The sequence below is a fragment of the Acipenser ruthenus genome, chromosome 8 (genome assembly GCF_902713425.1).
Source record: "Acipenser ruthenus chromosome 8, fAciRut3.2 maternal haplotype, whole genome shotgun sequence".
NCBI lineage: Eukaryota > Metazoa > Chordata > Actinopteri > Acipenseriformes > Acipenseridae > Acipenser > Acipenser ruthenus.
Window position 1 is genome coordinate 25,770,590 of NC_081196.1, and position 26,806 is coordinate 25,797,395.

At 42.0% G+C, this 26,806-nt stretch overlaps 1 protein-coding gene across 1 annotated transcript in view; it reads right to left on the bottom strand.

The window, feature by feature from the left end:
• The window catches only part of LOC131737877 (ribosomal RNA processing protein 1 homolog B-like), a 58,724-nt gene extending 32,540 nt beyond the window's left edge, over positions 1-26,184 (bottom strand). Inside the window, exons 1-5 of the mRNA XM_059029652.1 lie at positions 26,161-26,184; positions 25,494-25,591; positions 22,176-22,195; positions 13,331-13,474; positions 3,151-3,776 (exon numbers count right to left, since the gene is read on the bottom strand). Of these exons, the coding sequence (XP_058885635.1) occupies positions 3,151-3,776; positions 13,331-13,474; positions 22,176-22,195; positions 25,494-25,591; positions 26,161-26,184 (912 nt within the window). The remainder of the gene's footprint in view (positions 1-3,150; positions 3,777-13,330; positions 13,475-22,175; positions 22,196-25,493; positions 25,592-26,160) is intronic.
• Between the last annotated feature and the right edge of the window lie 622 nt (positions 26,185-26,806).

Consider the following 26,806-nt stretch of genomic DNA (forward strand, 5'->3'; position numbering starts at 1 on the left):
GCAGTCCAGGCCAAAGTCTCGGGCTGGGAAGGGAGGCTTCAGTGGGCCCATGGCTGGAAATGCTGTCAGCTCCCCTGCTGGTAGTGGCACGGCTGACAGCATGCTGGTCCCGTCCTGCAGCGAAAAAGCTGCGGGGGCAGGTGGTCCCCCGACCTCCCCCTTCTTCGTAGCCGGCAGCTCCCTCCTGTGGGGCTCCGGCCACAAGAACTCCTGCAGCGAAACTGCTGCTGGGGAAAGTGGTCTCCAGACCTCGTCCCCCTTCTTCGTGGCCGGCAGCTCCCCTTTCTGGGGCTCCGGCCACCGTACTCCCTGTGGAGGTACGGGCAGCAGAGGCAGCTCCTGCTCCTCTGCTCCGGGCGGTGGCGGAAGCAGAGGCAGCTCCAGCTCCTCTGCTCCTGGTGGTGGTGGAGGCAGAGGCAGCTCCTGCTCCTCTGCTCCTAGTGGAGGAAGCGGTGGAGGTGGCGGAGGCAGAGGCAGCTCCTGCTCCTCTGCTCCTGCCGGTGGAGGTGGCGGAGGCAGAGGCAGCTCCTCTGCTCCTGGCGGCGCTGGCTCCCTCCGCTGTGGCGGCTGGGCTGGTGCGCGCCGTGCTGCCTTCAGCAGCATGAATAGAAGCTGCTGGGGGACACCAGCCTCCTGCCCCTCTCCCCCCCAAAAATTTTCAGGGGGTTGGGCCTGTAACTCCTCCCCTTCCGGCTCTTGGGGCTGAACCAGCAGGCATTTTCCCTCTGCTGGTGGCTTGGGTCCCAGAGCTGTGGAAGCCCCGACTTGCCTCCCTTTGGGCTGTGGACGCACCGACTCCTCCCTTTTGGGCTGTGGACGCACCGACTCCTCCCTTTTGGGCTGTGGACGCACCGACTCCCCCCTCTTGGGCTGTGGACGTTCGGGCTCCCCCCACTCAGGCGTAGGACGTTCGGGCTCCTCCCACTCAGGCGTAGGACGTTCGGGCTCCTCCCACTCAGGCGTAGGATGTTTGGGCTCCTTCCACTCAGGCGTAGGACGTTCAGGCTCCTTCCGCTTGGGCTGTGGACGCTCAACCAGCAGGCATTCACCCTCTGCTGGTGGAGATGGGGACAGCAGGTACTCACCCTCTGCTGGTGGAGATGGGGACAGCAGGTACTCCTCTGCTGGTGGTCCTGGTACCTGGGCTGCTGTTCCGTTTATGGTTGCCTCCAGGTAGCTGAGGACAAACTCCACACCTTCCTCCAAGGTGTTTGGGGTGTGTTCCTCCTGATATGCCTCCCATCTCTCACTGTCCATCATCCACAGGGCCCGGACGACTATGGGCAGAGACTGGGCCTCCAGCCCAGCATTCTCCAGGAACCAGCCCCGCAGTTTGATGGCGTCTTCTGCCATTGACTTTTTTTTTTCTTTTTTCCCCCAAAACAATATTTGTAATCCTTTTTTTTTTTTTTTTTTAATCCAGACCCCTCCTGGTCTGACGCTTGGAGGCGCGGCTATCCCACGAAGACACCACGTGTCACAAAGACGGCCAGAGTGGGTGGCGTCAGACCAGAAAGGAATACACAGACAGAGACAGTGGTGATGATGAGCCGAGTGCAATGGTGGCACTCAGCGTTTATTAACAAATAAAAAGGTTTTAAACGGTACACAAAACAGGACACGGCACTATACGCCAAAGTAAACAGACAAACAAAACGCACTAAACACAAACGCTGCACGGAGACAAACAAACACGGTGAGTACACACACTTATGTTTAGTTTTAATGATTTTAACTCTCCTCTCTCTCTCTCTCTCTCTCCCGTTCTCCTCTTCCGAACACCTAACCATGAGTGACTAAAAATGTGCCTATTTATACTGTTGAGCTGGGATTCAATTACTAATTAATTATTCACTTGAATCCCAGCACGTGAATTAATTCTGTGCAACCCCGTGCTCACATATTACATTTAACCAGCATGTGAAGTGATTTGTGCCCTCCTCGTGCCTAAATACAAATCTACGCTTTTTAAATACACGTGAAACACAGACCCGTTTATATCCCGTGTACCAATCTATACACCAACATTAACATACGCACCATACATACAACACATAACACACAAAATACACACAGGGGCGGGCACTTTGCCACAGTGACGTAAACCAAACACGGCACATCACCCTGCTAACACCATCCCTACAGTAAAGCATGGTGGTGGCAATATTATGTTTTGGGGATGCTTTGCAGCAGCGGGGACAGGGAGGCTTGTGAAGATCGAGGGAAAGATGGATGGTGCAAAAGTACAGGCAGATCCTGGAGGAAAACCTGTTCCAGTCTGCCAGAGACCTGGGACTGGGGAGAAGATTCACCTTTCAGCAGGACAATGATCCTAAGCACAAATCAAAAGCAACAATGGAGTGGCTCAGTCAGAAGCTTTCTGGAAATCTAAATAAACCATGTTGTATGCTTTGCAATTATCCACTGTCAATGTTGCATCCTCAGAAAAGTCAAGCAGATTAGTTAGACACGATCTCCCTTTCCAAGTCCCCTGGGTTGACAATATTGAAGAATATTGTAAAAATCGCGGTATTGGGCTAATTTTCACAATTTCCGCGTGGCCCGTGAAATAACGATTTTCACAGGGCCCTAATCATAAGCATAAGGTGCCAATACTTTTGTCCGCGTTTGTATTATTTCCACTTTTTTGGGGTCAATAAACTTCTCAATTCAGACCCGGACAGCATTAGTTAAACTAAGTTTGGCCTCTGTAAGGACATCTAAGTGGCTGATTTTATTTATTTGGGTGGAAACGACGTGACAAATTGCACAAAAGTCCCTGCTGTACACTCGGCTTCAGCTCTGCACATTCGAGATAAAACTGAAATGAACCCAAATATAATTACTTTGTCTTTTGAATTGCTTGCCACCATTTACTAAAAAGACACCAGCACAAGACTGAATCTATCACAAAAAATTCAACTGTTAAAGGAAGGGGGAGGGGTTTTGAACGTTGTGAAAATTAAAGCAGGCAGAGGAGCGGGGTCAAAAGTAACATAATAAATTATATAAATAATTAAAAAAAAAAAAAAAAAATGTAATCAAGGGATTTTTAGGGTCCACAGTTAACCAAGACTATTAGTGGTTTCTTAATCATGCAGCAAAGTTGGAATGTTTTTGGACATCATATTAGAATGCACAAATACTTACACAGCTCTTTTTCTTTTTCTTGCCACCATGTTCCCCGAGCCCACTGACCTCTGCAGGGTGAGCCGCCTCAATCTTTCTTTTCTTCTTTTTCATCATCTTTTTTGTCTGGCTGTTTTCCATCTGCTCTGCTGCTGGGTCCACCTGAACCAGCTCAACTGTCTTATTGATATTCTTTGGTAATTCTGAGGGGGGATGGCCTTGTTCCAGTGGAGTGGCTTGCTCAAGGCATGGCCTTTCTCCGTTCACTCCCAGGACTCGCAACTTTTTCATTTTTCTGCCTTTGGAGGGGAGAATGGTAGCTTTGGTGTCAGCTGCTGTTTGCTCCAAGCAATCTTCCTGATCATGTCTGTCTTCCACAGCTTCCTTTGTTTTCTTCTTTTTCCTTTTCTCTCCTGTATGTCCGTCTATGTGGTTGCTGCTGGGATTTGCCTCAATTCTCTTGGGACTGGACTCCTTTAATTTCGTCTTTTTCTTCTTCAACTTGGTTTCTGTTGACTCTTCTGTTGCACAGGGTTGTTTCAGTTCAGTAGAGGTCCCTGCTGGAGAAGCTTCTGTGCTCTCTTTCTTCTGCTTTACTCTGCCATTCAATGTGTTCTCTATCTTTGTTCCCTCTTTCTTTTTTTTATCTGTCAGAAGATTAGAAAGATTAGAAATCAGTCATCTTAAAGTGAAGCTTACACTTCAGCTTCCTGTGTCACAAACTCAAAGTCTATCCTCCCTGGCGGCTGGAACCATGGTAATTTAAAACAATTTGTAGATTGTATTTTTCACTTTGATATTATAGACATTTTTTGTGTTGATCAGTGGCAAAAACTCCTAATTAAATCAATTTTTATTCCGTGTTGTAACACAATAAAATGTGGAAAAGTCCAAGGGGGGTGAATACTTTTGAGAGCCACTGTATGTAAGTGTGTATATATATATATATATATATATATATATATATATATATATATATATATTATATATATATATATATATATATAGTGATTACCTCGACAAAAGTATTGGCACCCTACAACACTTAACCCTTTGCGGACTGTGAGAATTCTAACATTGAGGTCAGACTGAGATGACTTAACTTAAGAACATAAGAACTTAAGAAAGTTTACAAACGAGAGGAGGCCATTCAGCCCATCTTGCTCGTTTGGTTGTTAGTAGCTTATTGATCCCAGAATCTCATCAAGCAGCTTCTTGAAGGATCCCAGGGTGTCAGCTTCAACAACATTATTGGGGAGTTGGTTCCAGACCCTCACAATTCTCTGTGTAAAAAAAGTGTCTCCTATTTTCTTTTCTGAATGCCCCTTTATCTTCTCCATTTGTGTCCCCTGGTCCTTGTTTCTTTTTTCAGGTCAAAGAAGTCCCCTGGGTCGACACTGTCTATACCTTTTAGGATTTTGAATGTTTGAATCAGATCGCCGCGTAGTCTTCTTTGTTCAAGACTCAATAGATTCAATTCTTTTAGCCTGTCTGCATACGACATGCCTTTTAAACCCGGGATAATACTGGTTGCTCTTTTTTGCACTCTTTCTAAAGCAGCAATATCCTTTATGTAACGAGGTGACCAGAACTGAACACAATATTCTAGGTGAGGTCTTACTAGTGCATTGTAAAGTTTTAACATTACTTCCCTTGATTTAAATTCAACATTTCTCACAATATATCCAAGCGTCTTGTTGGCCTTTTTTATAGCTTCCCCACATTGTCTAGATGAAGACATTTCTGAGTCAACATAAACTCCTAGGTCTTTTTCATAGTTCCCTTCTTCAATTTCAGTATCTCCCATATGATATTTATAATGCACATTTTTATTGCCTGCATGCAGTACATTACACTTTTCTCTATTAAATGTCATTTGCCACGTGTCTGCCCAGTTCTGAATGCTGTCTAGATCATTTTGAATGACCTTTGCTGCTGCAAAAGTGTTTGCCCTCCTCCTATTTTTGTGTCATCTGCAAATTTAACGAGTTTGCTTACTATACCAGAATCTAAATCATTCATGTAGATCAGGAATAGCAGAGGACCTAATACTGATCCCTGTGGTACACCACTGGTTACCTTGCTCCATTTTGAGGTTTCTCCTCTAATCAGTACTTTCTGTTTTCTACATGTTAACCACTCCCTAATCCATGTGCATGCATTTCCTTGAATCCCTACTGCATTCAGTTTGAGAATTAATCTTTTATGCAGGACTTTGTCAAAAGCTTTCTGGAAATCTAAATAAACCATGTCGCATGCTTTGCAATTATCCATTGTCAATGTTGCATCCTCAAAAAAGTCAAGTAGGTTAGTTAGACACAATCTCCCTTTCCTAAAACCATGCTGACTGTCAACCTGGATATTGTTACCATATAGGTAATTTTCCATTTTGGATCTTATTATAGTTTCCAAAACTTTACATACAATGGAAGTCAGGCTTATTGGTCTGTAGTTACCTGGTTCGGTTTTGTCTCCATTTTTGTGGATTGGTATTATGTTTGCAATTTTCCAGTCTGTCGGTACAACCCCTGTGTCAAGAGACTGTTGCATGATCTTGGTTAGCGGTTTGTAAATAACTTCTTTCATTTGTTTGAGTACTATTGGGAGGATCTCATCTGGCTCAGGGGATTTGTTTATTTTAAGAGCTCCTAGTTCCTTTAACACTTCTGCCTCTGTTATGCTAAAATTATTTAAAATTGGATAGGAACAGGTCAACATGTGGGGCATGTTGTCCGTGTCCTCCTTTGTAAAAACCTGTGAAAAGTAATCATTTAATATATTTGCTATTTTTTTTCTTCATCTATGATTTTGCCATTTGTGTCTCTTAGACATTTAACCTCCTCTTTGAATGTTCTCTTGCTGTTATAATATTGGAAAAACATTTTGGAATTGGTTTTAGCCCCCGTAGCAATATTGATTTCTATCTCTCTCTTGGCCTTTCTAACTTCCTTTTTGACTTGTGTTTGCAGTTCCAAGTACTCTTTCTGTGTACTTTGTTTTTGGTCCCTTTTTAAACGTTCTGTAAAGCGCATTTGTTCACTGAATATTTTTTTTAATTGATCTATTAAACCATTTTGGCCATTTTGTTTTAGATTTAGATTTGTCTACTTTTGGGACGTAATTGTTTTGCGCATCTAGTACTACATTTTTAAAAAACAGCCATCCTTTTTCTGTGGATGTTTTCTCTATTTTACTCCAGTCTACTTCTGTTAGTCTCTGTTTCATACCTTCATAGTTTGCTTTTCTAAAATTGTAAACCTTAGCTTTAGTCATTACTTTTGGGGTTTTAAAAAATACTTCAAATGAGACCATGTTGTGGTCTGAGTTTGCCAATGGCTCTCAGACCTGTTTCAGTTATTCTGTCTTCATTATTTGAAAAGACTAAATTAAGGCATGTCTCCCCTCTAGTCGGTGCCTGACAAATTGCGTTAGGATGCAGTCATTTGTCATTTCCACCATTTCAATTTCGTCCGTCGTGCTCCCCACCGGGTTCTCCCATTTTATACGGGGGAAGTTGAAATCCCCCATTAGTATGGCTTCTCCTTTTCTACACGCATTTCGAATGTCATTGTATAACAGATTATTTTGCTCAGCGTCTGAATTTGGTGGTCTACAGCATGCTCCTATTATTATGCCCTTTGAATTGTTGTCCATTATTCTGACCCATATTGATTCTGCATTGTTTTCTTTGTCCTAATTTAACACCTGGGCTTCAAGACTATTTCTTATTTAAAGCATGTATCAGACCAAATATCTACTTAAAGTATACAGTGTTATACATTTCTAAAAAGCTGTTGCTCTGCAGATTACTAAATAATGATTTCATTCTATGATCAAGTATACCCACATTGACCTAGTTTGAATGTGACACAAAAGTTTAAAAATCCACTTAATTCATTTCTTTAGAAACGTCCTCATAAGTGTAATTTACTGATCTTCTAATTATAAATATGTAAAGTTATCAGTAGTAGCCACACACCTCAGGAACTAGAATCTGAAATCATTTAAATATGTATGGTCTTGACTTTATACAAAATTGTGATAGGTGCGCACTTTTACCTTTTTGAGAAGTGATTGGCAGGGCTTTAGCTTATTATTTGAGTTAATGTATATATCCATTTAAAGCATAGCTCATGATACCTTTTGAAAAGCTGAGTGTCTGTAGAACCTGGACATACCAAGGGTTACACTCTGACATTTAGTCAAATCAAAAATTACCCAACTAGAAAGCAAAAACAAAACTTATTGCTTTAAAATGTTTTAATTCATAACAAATATCGTCTGTATTCTTACGTACATACATATGTTAGAATATGAATAAATGTCTGAGCAACAGCAAACAAAAAATATATATTTCTGATTTTAACAACTTGTTTAAAAAAATACCTAGTGTACTTTGTCCATAAAATATTTAAAAAAAAAACACCAAGTCTTCAATATAAATAAATAAATAAATAAATAAATACTAAATTATAGTAACTAATTAATAGCTATACAAGTAATATACTACATTGGGCCAAATCCATAAATGGCAAAATGAAAAAGTAACCAATAACATAAATAAATAAATAAATAGGTAACACTAACAGCAAAGTCTGATGCAATATTGTAAGTGTAACACATAAGCCTACACTAAACAATTGGACAATCTACTATCCTTATACACATTAGTCTATTTATAACCAGGGTTTATTTCACATAACTAACATCTGTTGAAAACTAAACAAACAAAACCGGAACGTTCACAGGCTCATCTACTTCAGAATCTTCATTATCAGTGTAAGTTCGGAATTCAGCTGATATTCTTCTCCTTCTGGCATTCATTATTATTATTTAATTCTTAACAGACGCCCTTATCCAGGGCGACTTAGTCGTAAACAAAAAAAAATTTCAAGAATCACAGTACAAGTATTAATACAATTAAGAGCAAGATAAAATACGACTTTGGTTCTAGCAAGTACAAGTATGACAAAATACGATTCAATAACGGAGCAGATAACAGTGTCAGTGATAGTTCCATCAGGATATAATTAAATATAAAATACTACAGATTTAATAACACTTGTGACAGATTATAGTACTCAAGTACAGGATTAAATGCAGTAAAATAGGGAGCAGATAAGAGCAAGTAAAGCACTTTAAAGGAAGAGTGATAATGTCCAGAGGGAAAAGAGGAGTTCTACAGGTGCTGTCTGAAGAGGTGTGTCTTGAGGAGGCGCCAGAAGGTGGTCAGGGACTGGGCAGTCCTGACATCTGTAGGAAGGTCATTCCACCACTGCGGGGCGAGTGTGGAGAAGGAGCGGGCTCTGGAGGCAGGGGAGCGTAGAGGAGGTAGAGCCAGTCTGCTAGTGCAGGAGGAGTGGAGAGGTCGAGTGGGGGTGTAGGGAGAGATGAGGATCTGGAGGTAGCTGGGTGCAGTCTGGTCAAGGCATCTTTAGGAGAGTACAAGAGTCTTGAACTGGATGTGAGCGGTGATCGGGAGCCAGTGGAGTGTGGAGCAGTGGAGTTGTGAGGGAGAAGCGAGGCAGAGAAAACACCAGGCGAGCAGCGGAGTTCTGGATGAGCTGGAGCAGACGGGTGGTGGACACAGGGAGGCCAGCCAGGAGGGAGGTGCAGTAGTCTAGGCGGGAGAGTACCAGGTCCTGGACCAGGAGCTGGATGGCGTAGTTGGTGAGGAAGGGAAGATTCCATCAGCATGTTGAATGTGAGGGTCTGGAATCAACTCCCCAGTAATGTTGTTGAAGCTGCTTGATGAGATTCTGGGATCAATAAGCTACTAACAACCAAACGAGGAAGATGGGCTGAATGGCCTCCTCTCGTTTGTAAACTTTCTTATGTTCTTATGTTCTCTAAAAATGTCTTCTACCATATTTCGTTTGGATCAGTAAGCGTTCTGGGTCTTGCAAAACGATTTAGAAACCCCTCTAGTAAAGAATTGCACTTTGATGCTATAGTCTACAGTAATCTCGAGTAAACGCTGCAACCATAGATACTGAAATGCTGCACTGCATCCCAAAACTCCACTCTATTGGTTATGGGCTTTAGTGAAGTACATTTTGATTGGTTTGTCAGGCTGAAGTTTGTCACACAGATATTTCACTACAATGAATGGTTTTGTTTGTTTATCAACGTTTGGGGCAATTTAGTACGCTGTCAGGTAATTCTTTGTACTTGTAGAACAAACATTGCTAAAAAAAATGAAATAAAAATATCGATCTTGAACTACAGACCGGACTAACTGTTTGTTTGAAGTCTGACAAAAGGTTTCTCTGCTACTCAAACAAAGTAACACACTTGTCACCGCGTAGGAAGCAATTACGTCATCGATTGAAATTATAATGGGCCGTCTGCAAAGGGTTAATTTAAGAATTCAATAAAGCATGTTAAATGCACGTACTGCATGTACTTCAATTTGTAAATATTTTCTCTGATCTCCTTAATGGTAATGGGGGTGTCTAAGGGGGTTTGGTAATCTTTAATTATTGCCTCCAGGGAGCTCAGTTTATTCCTAATTTATTTTTGTTGTGGTGTGAGGGCTTCAGTTTGGATTCCTTTATATAGGTGTTGGAAATGTTCTGTCCAGATTTGTCCATTTTGGATTGCTGTGGGGTGTGTCTTTGTTGGGTTTCAGTTTGTTCCAAGTTTGCCAGAAGGCGTTGTCGTCTATGGCCTCGTCGATCTGGGTCAGTGTGTGTTGCATGTAGCGGGGTTGTTTGTGTCTGAGAGTGTCAGTGTGCGTGGGGTTCCAGTGGGACTGTGGAGGGCGCTGTCTCGCTGGTCGGTCTGTATGATGGCTCCCGAGTCCATTCGGCTCCTCTCGGTGTGGAGTCCTGTTTCCATTGGGGATGTGTGTTGTTCCTTGGCTGCCAATTGGTTCTCGCTGGGCTCCTGGATTCCTGGTTGTTTGGTGTGACTTGGGCTCGTCTCAGCGGGACGTCCTTCAGCTGTTGGGCGACGATTGTAACGCCAATGACGTTGAGGTGCACATTGTCGTACAGGTCGTGCTCGGGTGCGATGTCATGATGCAGGACAAGGTGGACATTATGGAAGGGCAGGCATGTGCTGGTCACTTCATCACTGATCCTCTCGATGATTTGGGTAGGTGTGTCGAGTCGGGGGAGTAATGTCAATATTATTATCTCCGATTTGGGGAATTTAAAGCGAAGCTGTCTCTGCTGTCTGGTGTAGCTGTTTCACAATGTGTGCCTCACCTCACTTTAAGTCATTCGTGTCGGTGTGAATGATGATGTGTTTGGCATTTCTCAGTGTCTCTTGCTCTGCTACCATCTCCAGTGCGGTGGTCGAGGTGGGGCATCTTATTTTTATTGGGGAAAAGACGCTTTTCATTGAGGTATTTGCTGATGGTGTCCTGTGTGTTGACAGGTAGTGGGGACTCTCTCAGAGACCGCAGCGCTCTGTGAAGGGATTTCACTTAATTGTATAGAAGTTTCTTTTCTTCTTGAATGTGTGTTTGTAGTAATTGATTTTCCATATATAGGTCGCTGAGGGTACATTTTAATTGCAGAGTTACTGCTCTGTTACTGTTCATTCTTTATTTTTTGTATGTAGTCTTTTTATCGTTTGTACGATGGGATTTAATTTTGAAGGCTAGCGCCTGCTTGGCAGCTTTGCTGCTTTGGTCAGTCAATTAGCATCGGGACTAGTGAAAATAAATACCAGAGACCTGGAGTTTTACAACACAACAAAATATGGAGTTGATGTTTTGGATCCCGACGGTGGTCTGTTCAGGTGTTTTAAAATGTATTGGACCTAGCAGCCATCAACTCCTGGGTACTTTACAAAGAATGCACAGAGAAGAATTTACCAAGGAGACAGAGTATATTTTACAGTTAGCTAGCAACTTTGCAAGAAGCATTTGGAACAGAGGGAGACTGCTAAGCGTGTACCCATAGCTGAAGCTGGCAACCCCACTGAGAGCCGCAAGACACGCCAATGCCAGGTTGGCAAGTGCAATAAAAATAAAACTTCGGACAGCTGTGCCCTGTGCAGAAAGGCGGCATGGAGAAGCGCATTATCTGTGTTGATTGTGAACAGCCTTAGACTCAAGGTAAAGGAATACCCTTTTGTTGAAAAAAAATAAATAAAATTACTTTTTTTATAACTTCTTGTGCTGTGTGCTTCTGTAAAACTTTTTTTTCTAAGTTTATTTATCTACGTTGTTCAGTTGCTTTTACTCTGATAATAAACCGATTGAAATGTTAAATGTATTGCTATTGTTTCAGTTTTATAAATATGAACCGTCTGTTCAGATGTTTATTTATTTACACTTTCTTGTTTTGATTTGTAAAACATATATGTTCATTTATTTATATATATATGTTCATTTATTTATATATGAACATATATTTATATATGAACATATATGCTATGTTGTTCAGATGTGTGTGACGTACGCAATAAAAAAAAACAATTACATCCAACTGTTTCTCCGTTCGTTATACTATTTACAGTGTTTTGAATACAGCCGTCAGAAAGACTGCTGCGGGGCTTCAAGGTATGAGTATATCTCCGGTCCTTCTAGTGTTAGACACTAACAGAGGCAGCTTTAAAAAAAAAAAAAAAAAAATCATCATTTTCTGAACAAATAAATAGTAATTAAGTTAGAATGTGTTGTTCTAACTCTTGTTAATAAATTTGCTTCATGTATGAATCTGAGCAATAATAACAAAACATCCTACACTTTGGCCTTGACTTAAGTTTAGTGGCCTGGTGCCCTGTAAACTTTGGAGTTCTTGAAGAAAACAAAAGATAAAAGTTCTGGAACGGCCTTCCCAATCACCAGATCTCAAATCAATAGAAATGCTTTGGACTCATCTGAAAAAAGCTGCAGCCAAGCATTGTGTATGCAGCGTGTCTGAACTGAAGGAAATATGCAAGGCAGAATAGGCCCAGATTTCACAAACAAGATGCAACACACTGGTTAAGAATGATCTTAAACTTCTGAAAGCTGTAATAAAAGTAGGAGGACACAATACTACGGTAAAGCAGGGGTGCCAATACATGTGTCATGAACAAATACTTTAGAAATAAGTTTGATGAAGAGTATTTGTTAAATAACTAAACATTTTGTATTTTGCTTTTTTTTTTATTAAAAAGTGGTTAAAGTTTACTAAATGCTTGTCCTAAACCCTTTGCGGTCCATTTATTCAGCGCGTGTCAGGCACGTCAGGTCCAATTTTTTTTCACACACGCAGTTTATTTTAGACACGCTGTTTAAAAGTATTTTTTTCACAGTAAAACAGGTTTAAAAGGCACTGCATATCAACAGGACACTCAGTACTGCATCTCCAGCCCCGCCCCACCACTTGTTCACCATATTTTTCAAATGCCTCTTAATAGTACATACCGATAAATCATCTCTTGATCACTCGTTTTATCACCAAACTCCTCAATAATGCTCGTTATTTTATTACTTTAACATCTTAAAAAAGCTCTGCAAATGTCTGTGATGTTCTTTGAGCGCGGGATGTGGAAGCAGCTATCTTGTTTGTTTATGTCCGTGTTATCTATGTGGTGTCGGGTCTATCAGTATTCATGAGATACCCCCCCCCCCCTTTTTCTTTCCCGCTTCTCTCGGCTCCCATCGGTCTCACTCGGCCATTGAATGGTTTTCTTGGCTTTTTCCGGAGAAGAAAACGACTAGAGGCCTGTTTTTTGAGTCTTTTTGGTGATGTCGGACAGGGTCCGACACTGGACCAGAAAGGGAAAATTGAGACCGCAAAGGGTTAATCTGTTACCTTGACTTGTGGTATAAAAGGCACAGGGTGCCAATACTTGTGTCTGCAACTGTATAACCGTCAAATTAAAAGAAAAAAGGAATCTGTGTTTTTGCCTCGTGTCACAACAAAGTGCACTCACATACACATCAGCTCTTGAAACAGTGTACAGAAAACAAGCATTATAGTCTAATGTAGTCATCCCATGAAGCTCAGTGAAACCTGGAATATTTCAGGACAGCATATTTTTTCCGCCCAGTCACAAAAAATTAAATATTATAACAGTATTTAAGTTTAAATGACATGCCTATCAATACAGTTCCAAAAATATTTTAATAGCAACCACCACTGAATGCATGTTTGACATGACTGATGGACAGATGCCTGTGTACAGTGTATAAGAATGTTCTTACAAGTTTTGTTTCATTACTTCACAGTGGTCTAATACATCAGATAATAAATACCTTTCCCTTTGGCAGCCTCACTGCTTTTCTCCAGCAGACTTTCTGTATTCCTTCTCTTTTTCATTCTTCTCCTACTTCCAAATAACTCATCATCATCCTCGTCTGTGGATACCTCCTCGGGGTACTCATCCTGGGGAAAGATTCCTGGAGGGAGAACAAAGAGCTTGCTACTCAATAAAGGGGGGCTGGCATTAATCTATGGCTCCAAAAGAAATTAATTATTATTTTATCAAATTTTCAGCAACTCAGTGCAACTATCGAATATTGTATCCTGAATGCCCTCAGTTACTCGCTTTACCTAGGTAAAGTTTAGTGCTGGGGTGTGTGGCAGGGTGAAAGCCCTGCCGGTTTGTGTTTGTGTGGGGAATATTAGGTAGGCAGGGAAGGTTACATTTCTTCCTGTTAAAACATGTGGTGTATAAAATAGACATTCACAGGTGTTAGTTGAGAATGAGTAGTAGTGCTCCGCAGTATATCGATACCTAAGGTATATCATGATATCAAAATCCTATGATACCTAATAAATCGGTATAAAATACAAATATCGAAGTATCGCGATTATTATTATTATTTTTTTAGCTTTTAAAACAAAACTCTTTGTGTGCTTTAAAAACAATATGAACTAAGTTTACTTATTTCTGCTTAGTGGAAGTGACCAACTATCCTGCGCGTTCTGGGAAAATGTGTCTGTGTAGATTAGAGGATTTCAGATAGTGTAGTGCTGTTGCCCAGAAATCAATAGTTCAATTTGTTGATTTTTAAAATAATTCCCAAATCCTATAATCTCACAATAGGAAAAAACACAAAGTTTGAAAAAACAACTGAGAAGTGAATGTCAAGTTGTGCAAATATGAATCAAACCAACTAAAAAGGTACAGCTTAACAGTGTCTTGAATTAACACCATTTTAAATAAGTATTTGTATGGATTTTGGCATAGAGGCGATTACAGGAACTTCTGCCTTGTTAACTGTAAACTCATCCCATTAATATTTATATTATTATTATTTTTTTTATTAAACATAGGTTCGACATAAGTATTCTTATACTAGGTGTGACAGTATACAATGAATACAATGATTCTTGGTAGTAAATCTCCCTCCTGACCTGTGAGGGGGCTAAGCAGCGAGAACAGAGTTCCCTGGATGGGCTGGCCTGACAGTTCTTTCCCAGGGTTCAAGGGAAGTCGGCCAGCCAGGAAGGGGGTGAGACTCCGTTGCAATAACACATTCACCCGGAAGGGAAATAACGTGGCAGCCGCAGATTGGACAGGTGGTTGCACTCGTTTACCAAGGGGTCATGTGTGACAGCATAAAAGGGGACGGAGAATTGTAATCTGTTCCTTCGTTTGGTGACTGTATTGAGACTGGAAGGACCTTTGTTATTGTATCATGAGTGTTTTGTTTCATTTGTCTAACTGTTGCTTGTTTGTTTGTTTGACAGCTAACCATGTTCCGGAGCTGTCACCAGAGGCCAGCACCCACCCGGAACACTGCACTAAATCACACTGTATTACATATTCACCACGAGCACTACTGCACTCACTATAGGACTGGTGACCGTGTATGTTTTGTCTGTGTGTATCTATTTTTGTGTGTTATTATTTGGGACTACCCTGTGCATTATTTATACAGAGCAGTACCAAGCATTGGATACTGCCTGTATTTCATTACCGTTTCTGTTGGTCAGTTTCGACCACTGGATTAAAAATAAAAAAAACATCATATCACCAGTACTGGGTCTGTCATTGTTTGGAGCACTGCATCACCTCTACACCTGCGCACTATAACCCACTTTGCCACACTAGGGTATTAAAATAATTCCTTAATATTTTTGTTATCACAAATATTAGAGGTCAACCAACGAATTTAAGTATGAACTCCCCATTGATCCTCAGCAGCCTTCTAAATCTACTTATGTCAAAATCCATAGAAATGAATAGTGGCTGCTACAAAAACAAACAGATGCACAAAGTTGTTACATAGTAACTTCTGGTGAAAGAATATACAGGTATTTGTTTATTATTACAAAATAAATTATATTAGATTATATATATATATATATATATATATATATATATATATATATATATATATATATATACACACACACACACACACACACACACACACACACACACACACACATACACAGTGCCTTGCAAAAGTATTCAGACCCCTGATCAATTCTCTCATATTACTGAATTACAAATGGTACATTGAAATTTCGTTCTGTTTGATATTTTATTTTTAAACACTGAAACTCAAAATCAATTATTGTAAAGGTGACATTGGTTTTATGTTGGCTTTAAGTCTTTTGGGGTAAGTATGTACCAGCTTTGCACACAGTGTCGGAGTGATTTTGGCCCATTCTTCTTGGCAGATTTGCTCAAGGTTGTTCAGGTTGGTTGGATGACGCTTGTGGACCGCAATTTTTAAAAATAGTGCCACAGATTCTCAATGGGATTGAGGTCAGGACTTTGACTGGGCCACTGTAGGACATTCACCTTTTTGTTCTTGAGCCACTCCAATGTTGCTTTGGCCTTGTGCTTGGGATCATTGTCCTGCTGAAAGGTGAATTTCCTTCAGTTTTCAAAGCTTCAGTTTTTTAGCGGACTGAAGCAGGTTATGCAGTATAACTCTTGCAGTATTTCCCTGTATTTTGCTCCATCCATTCTTCCTTCAATTTTAACAAGATGCCCAGTCCCTGCTGATGAGAAGCATCCCCACAGCATGATGCTGCCACCACCATACTTCACTGTAGGGATGGTGTGTCTTGAGGCATGGGCAGAGTTAGGTTTGCGCCACACATAGCGCTTTGAGTTTTGGCCAAAAAGCTCCATCTTGGTCTCATCTGACCACAAAACCTTTTCCCACATCGCAGCTGGGTCACTCTCATGCTTTCTGGCAAACTCCAGACATGCTTTCAGATGGTACTTTTTTAGTAACAGCTTCTTTCTTGCCACCCTCCCATAAAGGTCAGTGTTATGCAGAGCTCTTGATATGGTTGACTGGTGCACCATTACTCCACTCCCAGCCACTGAACTCTGTAGCTCCTTCAAAGTGATTGTTGGCCTCTGTGGCTTCTCTCACAAGTCTCCTTGTTTGAGCGCTGAGTTTTGAGGGACAGCCTTTTCTTGGCAGTGCCTGGGTGGTGTGATGCAGCTTCCACTTCCTGATTATTGATCCAACTGTGCTCATTGGGATAGCCAAACACTTGGATATTATTTTGTACCCTTTCCCTAATCTATGCATTTGTATTACTTTATCTCTAACTTCTGTAGAATGCTATTTGGTCTTCATTTTTCCTTCAGATTCACAGCCTGACCAATGATCCTTCTACAGTGGGGTTTTTATCCAGACAATGTGACAGCAACTTTAATGGTTCACAGGTGGAGGCCAATGGTAAGGTAATTGTGTCCTCGACAGGGCAATTTCTTTCATCGGTGTAAACTGGGAGCTTCCACAGCACAGGGGTTGAATACTTATGCAAGCAACATATTTCAGTTTTTTATTTTTCTTAAAAATATTTCCCAACCTAAAACCAATGTCACCTTACAATAATTGATTTTGAGTTTCAGTGTTTTAAAATAAAATATTAAACAGAACGAAATTTCAATGTACCATTTGTAATTCAGTAATATGAGAGAATTGGTCAGGGGTCTGAATACTTTTTCAAGGCACTGTATATATACACACACACATACATATACATATTATATATATATATACATATATATATATATATACACACACACACATACATAAACACGCACAGTACTTTGCAAAAGTTTTAGGCAGGTGTGAAAAAATGCTGTAAAGTAAGAATGCTTTCAAAAATAGACATGTTAATAGATTATATTTATCAATTAACAAAATGCAAAGTGAGTGAACAGAAGAAAAATCTACATCAAATCAATATTTGGTGTAACCACCCTTTGCCTTCAAAACAGCATCAATTCTTCTAGGTACACTTGCACACAGTTTTTGAAGGAACTCGGCAGGTAGGTTGGCCCAAACATCTTGGAGAACTAACCACAGTTCTTCTGTGGATTTAGGCAGCCTCAGTTGCTTCTCTGTCTTCATGTAATCCCAGACAGACTCGATGATGTTGAGATCAGGGCTCTGTTGGGGCCATACCATCACTTCCAGGACTCCTTGTTCTTCTTTACGCTGAAGATAGTTCTTAATGACTTTCGCTGTATGTTTGGGGTCGTTGTCATGCTGCAGAATAAATTTGGGGCCAATCAGATGCCTCCCTGATGGTATTGCATGATGGATAAGTATCTGCCTGTACTTCTCAGCATTGAGGAGACCATTAATTCTGACCAAATCCCCAACTCCATTTGCAGAAATGCAGCCCCAGACTTGCAAGGAACCTCCACCATGCTTCACTGTTGCCTGCAGACACTCATTCGTGTACCGCTCTCCAGCCCTTCGGCGAACAAACTGCCTTCTGCTACAGCCAAATATTTCAAATTTTGACTCATCAGTCCAGAGCACCTGCTGCCATTTTTCTGCACCCCAGTTCCTGTGTTTTCGTGCATACTTGAGTCACTTGGCCTTGTCTCCACGTCGGAGGTATGGCTTTTTGGCCGCAAGTCTTCCATGAAGGCCACTTCTGACCAGACTTCTCCGGACAGTAGATGGGTGTACCAGGGTCCCACTGTTTTCTGCCAATTCTGAGCTGATGGCACTGCTGGACATCTTCCGATTGCGAAGGGAAGTAAGCATGATGTGTCTTTCATCTGCTGCAGTAAGTTTCCTTGGCCGACCACTGCGTCTACGGTCCTCAACGTTTCCCGTTTCTTTGTGCTTCTTCAAAAGAGCTTGGACAGCACATCTGGAAACCCCTGTCTGCCTTGAAATTTCTGCCTGGGAGAGACCTTGCTGATGCAGTATAACTACCTTGTGTCTTGTTGCTGTGCTCAGTCTTGCCATGGTGTATGACTTTTGACGGTAAACTGTCTTCAGCAACCTCACCTTATTAGCTGAGTATGGCTGTTCCTCACCCAGTTTTATTCCTCCTACACAGCTGTTTCTGTTTCAGTTAATGATTGTGTTTCAACCTACATATTGAATTGATGACACTGTGTAACACATTTTTTTTTTTTTTTGGTTCCTGGGTAGTAAGTGTTATTTCCTAATTGCTTATGCCTCAAAAGTATAGAAAATGGCTATTATTCCCCACAAACTTTGCTTTTGTGACCAGGACAGTGATATTTTGAAATTTACCTATTTTCCAGAACATTCCAGATAGATTCAGTGCTGAGTAAACTTGGAGTAACTTCTAGAACTTTCTAGAACGTTCCAGTAATATAAACAGTAGTATAAATACAGGGGCCTTAAGCCCACCAGTTCAGTTTAGTTCCAGCTGCCTAAGTGGATACATATCTGCATTTTTCTGAGATGGCATCAAGAGGCTGCAAGCATCCGGCAGACGCATTTTGCTATGTCTGTGGCCAATTTATCAAGACAAGAGCGAAAAAGTACTCCGTGGAAGCATCTGCTAAGATGTGGGAGGCCTACAAGGCATATTTCGGCATGCCTGTCGGGGATCAAGACAAACCCTGGGCACCTCATTTCACCTGCGAGCACTGCAAAAAAACTCTGGAAGGTAAGATGGACAATTGTTGCTCGGAATTTTGTTATAAAATTTGTTAATTTTTAAAATTGTAAAAGTTTTTAATTTTAAAATGTTTTACAATTTTCAATATTATTGAAAAAACATATCATATATGAAAAATGTTGCGAGAATCTCTTACACATTAGTCATGGGTGAAATAAATGTATTTTTGTAAGATGGTACAGAGAGGAAAAGAGAGCCATGAAGTTCGCTATCCCAAGAATTTGGCAGGAACCCACTGACCACTCAAGCAACTGCTACTTCTGCATGGTGGACCCTTCCAAACGTCGGACTGGCAAGAATGCACCTGCTATCACGTATCCGGACCTTCCTTCATCCATCGCCCCGGTGCCACACTGCCATGAGCTCCCCGTACCCACTCCTCCGGAGAGAGAGCAGCCGTCTTTAGAAGAGAGCAGCAAGTCAGAGAGCGAGGAAGACGTTGTAGATCCAGATGACAATTTCAGAGGTGGAGCTGAGGAGAGAAACCCTTACTACCCCAACCAAAAAGACCTCAACGACTTGATTAGAGATCTTGGTCTCACCAAGTCCAATGCCGAGCTTTTGACGTCTAGGCTCAAGCAGCGGAACTTGTTGGATGAAAGTGTGCAAGTCGCAGATCAGAGGAAGCGTCACCAACCTTTTTCCAGCTTCTTCACCCGTCAAGATGGGCTCTGCTTCTGCCAGAATGTGACCAGTCTGTTCGAGGCAATCGGAATCGCCTGTAACCAGAATGAGTGGCGCCTCTTCACTGACAGCTCATCCAGGAGCCTCAAAGCCGTGCTGCTCCATAATGGTAACAAGTACCCGTCTCTTCCCCTGGCTCACTCGGTGCACCTCAAAAGAGGATTACAACAGCATCAAGACCTTGCTGGACGCCTTGAAGTATGATGAGTACGGCTGGGAGGTCATAGGAGACTTCAAAATGGTGGCATTCCTGATGGGTCTCCAAGGCGGTTTTACCAAGTTTCCCTGCTATCTTTGCCTTTGGGACAGCAGGGACACCAAGGCGCACTACCACAGGCGGGACTGGCCGCAGCGGACTGAGTTCTCTGTGGGGAGGAACAACGTCAAGTGGGAGCCACTGGTGGACCCCCGGAAGGTGCTGATGCCACCACTGCACATTAAATTGGGCCTTATGAAACAATTTGTCAGAGCTCTAGATAAGGAGTCGGCAGCCTTCAAGTACCTTCAAGACTTCTTCCCTAAGCTGTCTGAGGCAAAGGTCAAAGCCGGTGTCTTCGTCGGACCACAGATAAAGAAGATCCTGGAGTGCAATGAATTCCCCAAGAAGCTCACTAGTAAGGAGAAAGCGGCTTGGAACCGCTTTGTCGCAGTGGTTCGGGGCTTCCTGGGCAATCACAAGGCCGAAAACTATGTGGAGCTGGTTGAGACTCTGGTGAAGAACTACGGCACAATCACTTTGCATTTTGTTAATTGATAAATATAAACTATTAACATGTCTATTTTTGAAAGCATTCTTACTATACAGCATTTTTTCACACCTGCCTAAAACTTTTGCACAGTACTGTATATACACACATACATACATATATACACACACATACATACATACATACATACATACATCTGCTCACTCTACTGAAACCGCCCTCCTGTCTGTCACCAACTCACTTAAGTGTGCCCGAGCTGCCTCTCTCTCCTCTGCCCTAATTCTCCTCGACCTCTCTGCTGCCTTTGACACTGTTGATCACTCTATTCTACTATCATCTCTTGCTGACCTGGGGATCTCTGGCACTGCTCTGGCCTGGTTCTCCTCCTACCTCTCCAACCGCACTTACCAGGTAACCTGGCGTGGAGCAACCTCCACACCTCACCCTCTCTTAACTGGAGTCCCCCAAGGGTCAGTCTTGGGTCCTCTCCTGTTCTCTCTCTACACCCGCTCCCTGGGCCCCCTCATCGCATCCTATGGTTTCTCATACCATTTCTATGCTGATGATGCTCAGATTTTCCTCTCCTTCCCCACCTCTGACTCCACCATCTCCTCCCGTATCTCTACCTGTCTGTCTGCTATTTCCTCCTGGATGCACTCGCATCACCTCAAACTCAACCTCTCTAAATCCGACCTCCTTTTCTTTCCCTCCTCCTCCCCCTCCTCTGATCTCTCCATCTCTGTTCCTCTGGAATCTACCACACTCTCTCCCTCTTCCTCAGCTAAGAACCTTGGAGTCACCCTGGACCCCTGCCTCTCTTATTCCCAGCACATCTCCACTCTGGCACGCACTTGCCGATTCTTCCTGAGCAACATCCGAAGAATCCGACCCTTCCTCACCAACTATGCTACCCAGCTCCTGGTCCAGGCCCTGGTACTCTCCCGCCTAGACTACTGCACCTCCCTCCTGGCTGGCCTCCCTGCGTCCACCACCCGTCTGCTCCAGCTCATCCAGAACTCTGCTGCCCGCCTAGTGTTCTCTCTGCCTCGCTTCGCCCACGCTACTCCACTGCTCCGCTCGCTCCACTGGCTCCCGATCACCGCTCGCATCCAGTTCAAGACTCTTGTACTAGCCTACAGATGCCTTGACCAGTCTGCACCCAGCTACCTCCAGACCCTCATCTCTCCCTACACCCCCACTCGACCTCTCCGCTCCGCCTGCACTAGAAGACTAGCTCTACCACCGCTACGCTCCCCTGCCTCCAAAGCCCGCTCCTTCTCCACCCTTGCTCCGCAGTGGTGGAATGACCTTCCTACAGATGTCAGGACTGCCCAGTCCCTGACCACATTCCGGCGCCTCCTCAAGACTCACCTCTTCAAAGAGCACCTGTAGAACTCCTCTGTTTGTATCCTGGGACACTATCACCCTTCATGTAAATGTGCTTTATTTTGCTCTTATCAGCCCCTATTTTACTGCATTTAATCCTGTACTTCAGAATACTGTAATCTGCCAAGTTTTTAACCTGTAGTACTTTGTATTTAATCACATCCTGATGTAACTATCACTATTTAATCATATCCTGATGTAACTATCACTATTACCTGCTGTATTATTGAATTGTGGTTTGTCAAACTTGTACTTTACTTGAACAAAAGTTATTGTATTTCTTGCTCTTATTGTATTACTTGTATTGTAACGCTTGAAATGTTTTTGCTTACGATTGTAAGTCGCCCTGGATAAGGGCGTCTGCTAAGAAATAAATAATAATAATAATAATAATAATAATACATACATACATACATACATACACACGCACAGGAACTCTTACCATCATTTAAGTCTTGGAATCTGCAAGACAGAAAAAGAACATAACATTGAGCAACCAGAACCATTAAAATTGTAGACCACAACGACCTACAGTTGTAGTCAAAAGTTTACATACCCCAATGGAAACATATTTTGGGAAATTTCTCAAACTCGAAGAATTTTAGGAAAAAACTTTTGCAGCAAAAGCTTTGCTTTTGTGGATGAGGAAAAAGTTACAAGAAAGAATTACTTATTTAAGCAATTTTTTGCAGAACTCAAAAAATGCTAAATTTCTATGATATATGATAGTATTGTCTATAAGGTGCTAGAAATTTCAATATGATAATGCAGAACCTAATTCTAGAAAAGTCTAGAAAATGCTGGACTGTAGGTGAACATTCTTAGAAAGTATGAAAGGGTTAGGCATAGATGATTGCTGTCATTACCAATAACAATATGGGGAAACATACAAGCTATCTGAAGACCTTAGGCAGAAAATGATTTATTGTCATAAAGCTGGAGAAGGATACAAGAAGACTTCAAAGCATTTGAGCACCCCAATTTCAATTAGTTATCAAGAAGTACAAGACTCATGGTACTGTCACAACGCTCCCTCGGTCTGGAAGAAAGAAGGTTTGTTCACCAAGAACAAGTAGAAGAATTGTGAGGAAGGTTAACAACAATCCGAGATTGACTGTCAAAGACATTCAAAGTGAATTGGCTGAAGTGGGACTGGTGGGGTTTCCATTTCAACCATAGGTCGAGTGTTGCATGGTGAAGGTCTCAATGGACGCAGGCCAAGGAAAAAGGAGAATGTCACAAGGACAAATCGCTTAAAGTTAGCAAATCGGCATTTAAATGATGGATATGAATTCTGGTCAAAGGTTTTGTGGAGTGATGAAACAAAAAAAAATGATTTATCTGGTCATGCTGATAGTTGTTACGTTACGAAGTGTGTGCCGTCAGCCGCCCGCTTCTTTACACACTGCGAACTCACCGTGCAGCCGCCTCAGAGCTACAGCGTCGCAGGACAACGCAGCTCTGGGCAGCTTACAGGCAAGCCCGCAGGCGCCCGGCCAGACTACAGGGGTCGCTGGTGCGCGGTGAGCCGAGGACACCCTGGCCGACCTAACCCTCCCTCCCCCCGGGCGACGCTCGGCCAATTGAGCGCCGCCCCCTGGAAGCTCCCGTCCACGGTCGGCTGTGGAATAGCCTGGACTCGAACTCGCGACGTCCAGGCTATAGAGCGCATCCTGCACTCTAGCGAGTGCTTTTACTGGATGCGCCACTCAGGAGCCCACTGGGGTATGTAAACTTTTGACTACAATTGTATATATATACACCATATGGACTGACTGTTTACTCCAAATTGTTCACCTCCATAAACCTCCACCTTATCCGTATCAACAGGGGTCAAAAAGCCCAGGACATCTCTACCAAAGCACGAACAAGTAATTGTTCTTTCAACAAAAAATCATCTGTGGGCATACTGAAAGGGGAATGGCATGTCACTGATAGAATGGTTTGTAAACACACTAAAAGAGATATGTTGTATGTACAGTGCCGTGAAAAAGTATTTGCCCCGTCTGATTTTCTGCATTTTTGCACATTCTTCACATTGTATTCGGTCAGATTTTTTTGTGGGTTGTAGTAGTATATAGAGGGAGTCTGAGAGCAAAAATGACAGTTTGGTACTTCTTTCATTTGTTTGGTGTGCAAGGTAATCAAAGTTATTGCCCACCCCTAGTTAACTCAACCAAATTAAAGGGATAATTAGGGTCCGCTGTTTGAGTACTTTGGTTAACAACCAGGCCTGATTTGGGCCAGCCCTACCCAATATAAATCTGACTAACTTTGGCCCTTACCATCAGAGTGAAGTTGTCAGCACACAGGTTCTAGAGGCACATCATGCCACGAACAAAAGAAATTCCTGAAGACCTCTGGAAATAAGTTGTTGATGCCTATCAGTCTGGAAAGGGTTACAAAGCCATTTCTAAGGCTCTGGGGCTCCACCGAACCACAGTCAGAACCATATTGTCCAAATGGGACAGTAGTGAATCTTCCCAGGAGTGGCTGTCCTGCCAAAATCTCTCCAAGAGCAAGGCGTAAAATCATCCAGGAAGTCACAAAGAACCCTAGAACAACACCCAGGGATCTGCAGGCCTCTCTCGCCTCGGCTAAGGTCAGTGTTCGTGACTCCACCATCAGAAAGACAATGGGCAAAAATGGGATTCATGGCAGAGTAGCAAGGCGGAAACCATTGCTCACTAAGAACATGAATGCGCGTCTCAAGTTTGCCAAAAAGCACCTGGATGATCCTCAAGAGTTCTGGAACAATGTTGAACTTGGAACTTTTTGGCCGACATGGGCCCCGTTATGTCTGGCGAAAACCAAACGCTGCATTCCACAGTAAGAACCTCATAACAACGGTCAAGCATGGTGGTGGTGGTGGTGTCACGGTTTGGGGATGCTTTGCTGCATCAAGACCTGGACGCCTTGCCATCGTTGAAGGAACCATGAATTCTGCTCTGTATCGGAGAATTCTACAGGAGAATGTCAGGCCATCCGTCCGTGAGCTGAAGCTGAAGCGCAGCTGGGTCATGCAGCAAGACAATAATTCGAAACACACAAGCAAGTCTACATCAGAATGGTTGAAGAACAAGAAATTTAAAGTTTTGGAATGGCCTAGTCAAAGTCCAGACCTAAACCCCATTGAGATGTTGTGGCAGGACCTGAAAACGAGCAGTTCATGCTCGAAAACCCACAAATGTCACTGAGTTGAAGCAGTTCTGCATGGAGGAGTGGGCCAAAATTCCTCCACAGTGCTGTGAGAGACTAAATCAATAACTGCAGGAAGCATTTGGTTGCAGTTATTGCTGCTAAAGGTGGCGTAACTTTTTCACACGGGGGCATTGGGTGTTGCATAATGTTCTTTAATAAATAAATGAAATATGTATCAAATTTTTGTGTTATTTGATACTCAGGGCCCCTTTTATCTAATATTGTTTTGGTTGAAGATCTGATAACATTCAGTGTCAAAATATGCAAAAATGCAGAAAATCAGACAGGGGGCAAATACTTTTTCACGGCACTGTATATATAAACAATGTATATAACTCAGCATCATCGCTATGTGGCCAAAGACTGAAAAAAATTCACTTTTGAGACAAACATGCCCGGTTGTCTTTTGTTCAATATTCTTGGCGTTAAAAAAATAAGATAAGATGCTACTCGTCTTGTGTCAGATAACAGCAAAACCAACCTGAAAAAATAACAAACATAGTACTTACTGCAGTAATCAAATCTTACTCTAGAAAAACCATCTGATAGAAACACATACTTTTTGACCAGTCTGTAGATGATCTTTCTGTTCTGGGGAGGTGTGCTGGTTCGACTAGCTAGCTCAAAGAGACGGTCCGCAATTGCCTTGTAGTCAACCTGGGGGGAAAAAACAAAACAAAACATCTTTGAAGTTTATTTTCTTCAATATGTTTTATTTGGCAGATACAAGCTGTCTGTTTAACATACTGTAGTACTGGTTAATTTCACCATCTTTACACTGCTACCCACACAGTTGGCATTCACAGCTAATAGAAGCAGGCAAGCCAAGCTTACATGTGTCCCCAAGAAAGCTAGGAAAGTAATCATTTGCATAGATTTTCACTAAATTATAAATTAGGGCTTCTATTTTTATTTATTTCATTTTTGAGTTTTTTTCAGGGCTTTCACTTTTTATATACCGTATGCAATTATTGTTTTCGGTGAAAGTGAGGAGAAGTAAAAAAAAATTCTGATTACACCTGAAATTAGAATGTACACCAAATAATTGAACTTTAACTGATGGTTTCACAAACTCACAGATGCCAATACTTTATTTATTTATTTATTTATTTTTTACAGGTCAGGATGATAAAATAGGGTCTGTGAAACTTGATTCAAGTATCCAGTAAGATAAAAGTTGAGGTAAAATATATATTTAGTATCAAGTGACATCAATTTTTTCTTACCTGTGCACAAGGGCTGATATACATGTTGTGCAGCATGTATTTAGGCTTCCAAGCCATAGGCTGGGGAAGCCTATTGTTTTTGTTAGGATTATTATTATTATTATTATTATTATTAGGCTTCCAAGCCACAGGCTGGGGAAGCCTATTGTTTCTGTTAGGATTATTAGGCTTCCAAGCCGTAGGCTGGGGAAGCCTATTGTTTTTGTTAGGATTATTATTATTATTATTATTTTTTATTATTATTCTGCCAAAACATGCTCAAAAACTCACAAAATTCGGTACACTGGTAGATGCCTATGTCTGATAGTCGGTGATATTCAGCAAATTTGCGCAAGTCACATGGTTCGGCAGCCATATTGGATTTTGCGGAAACTGTTTACTGCAGAGTTCTGAAAATTGCTATACATGTTGAGGGTCACTCCATGGATTAACTGTTGTTAATATGAAGCTGACTGGTTCTGTGGTTTGGCAACCACATTGATTAATGACATAAAATTACCATAAAAATATAAAATCATCAAAATTCAAAAACATCTTCTCTGAAACCGCTTGTCCGATTGAAACAAAAATTGGAATAAAACATCTCAGTATGGTCATCTGTTAAGCTTGTTCAAGGGAAGTTGCTACTGTGAAAATCATGGCGTCC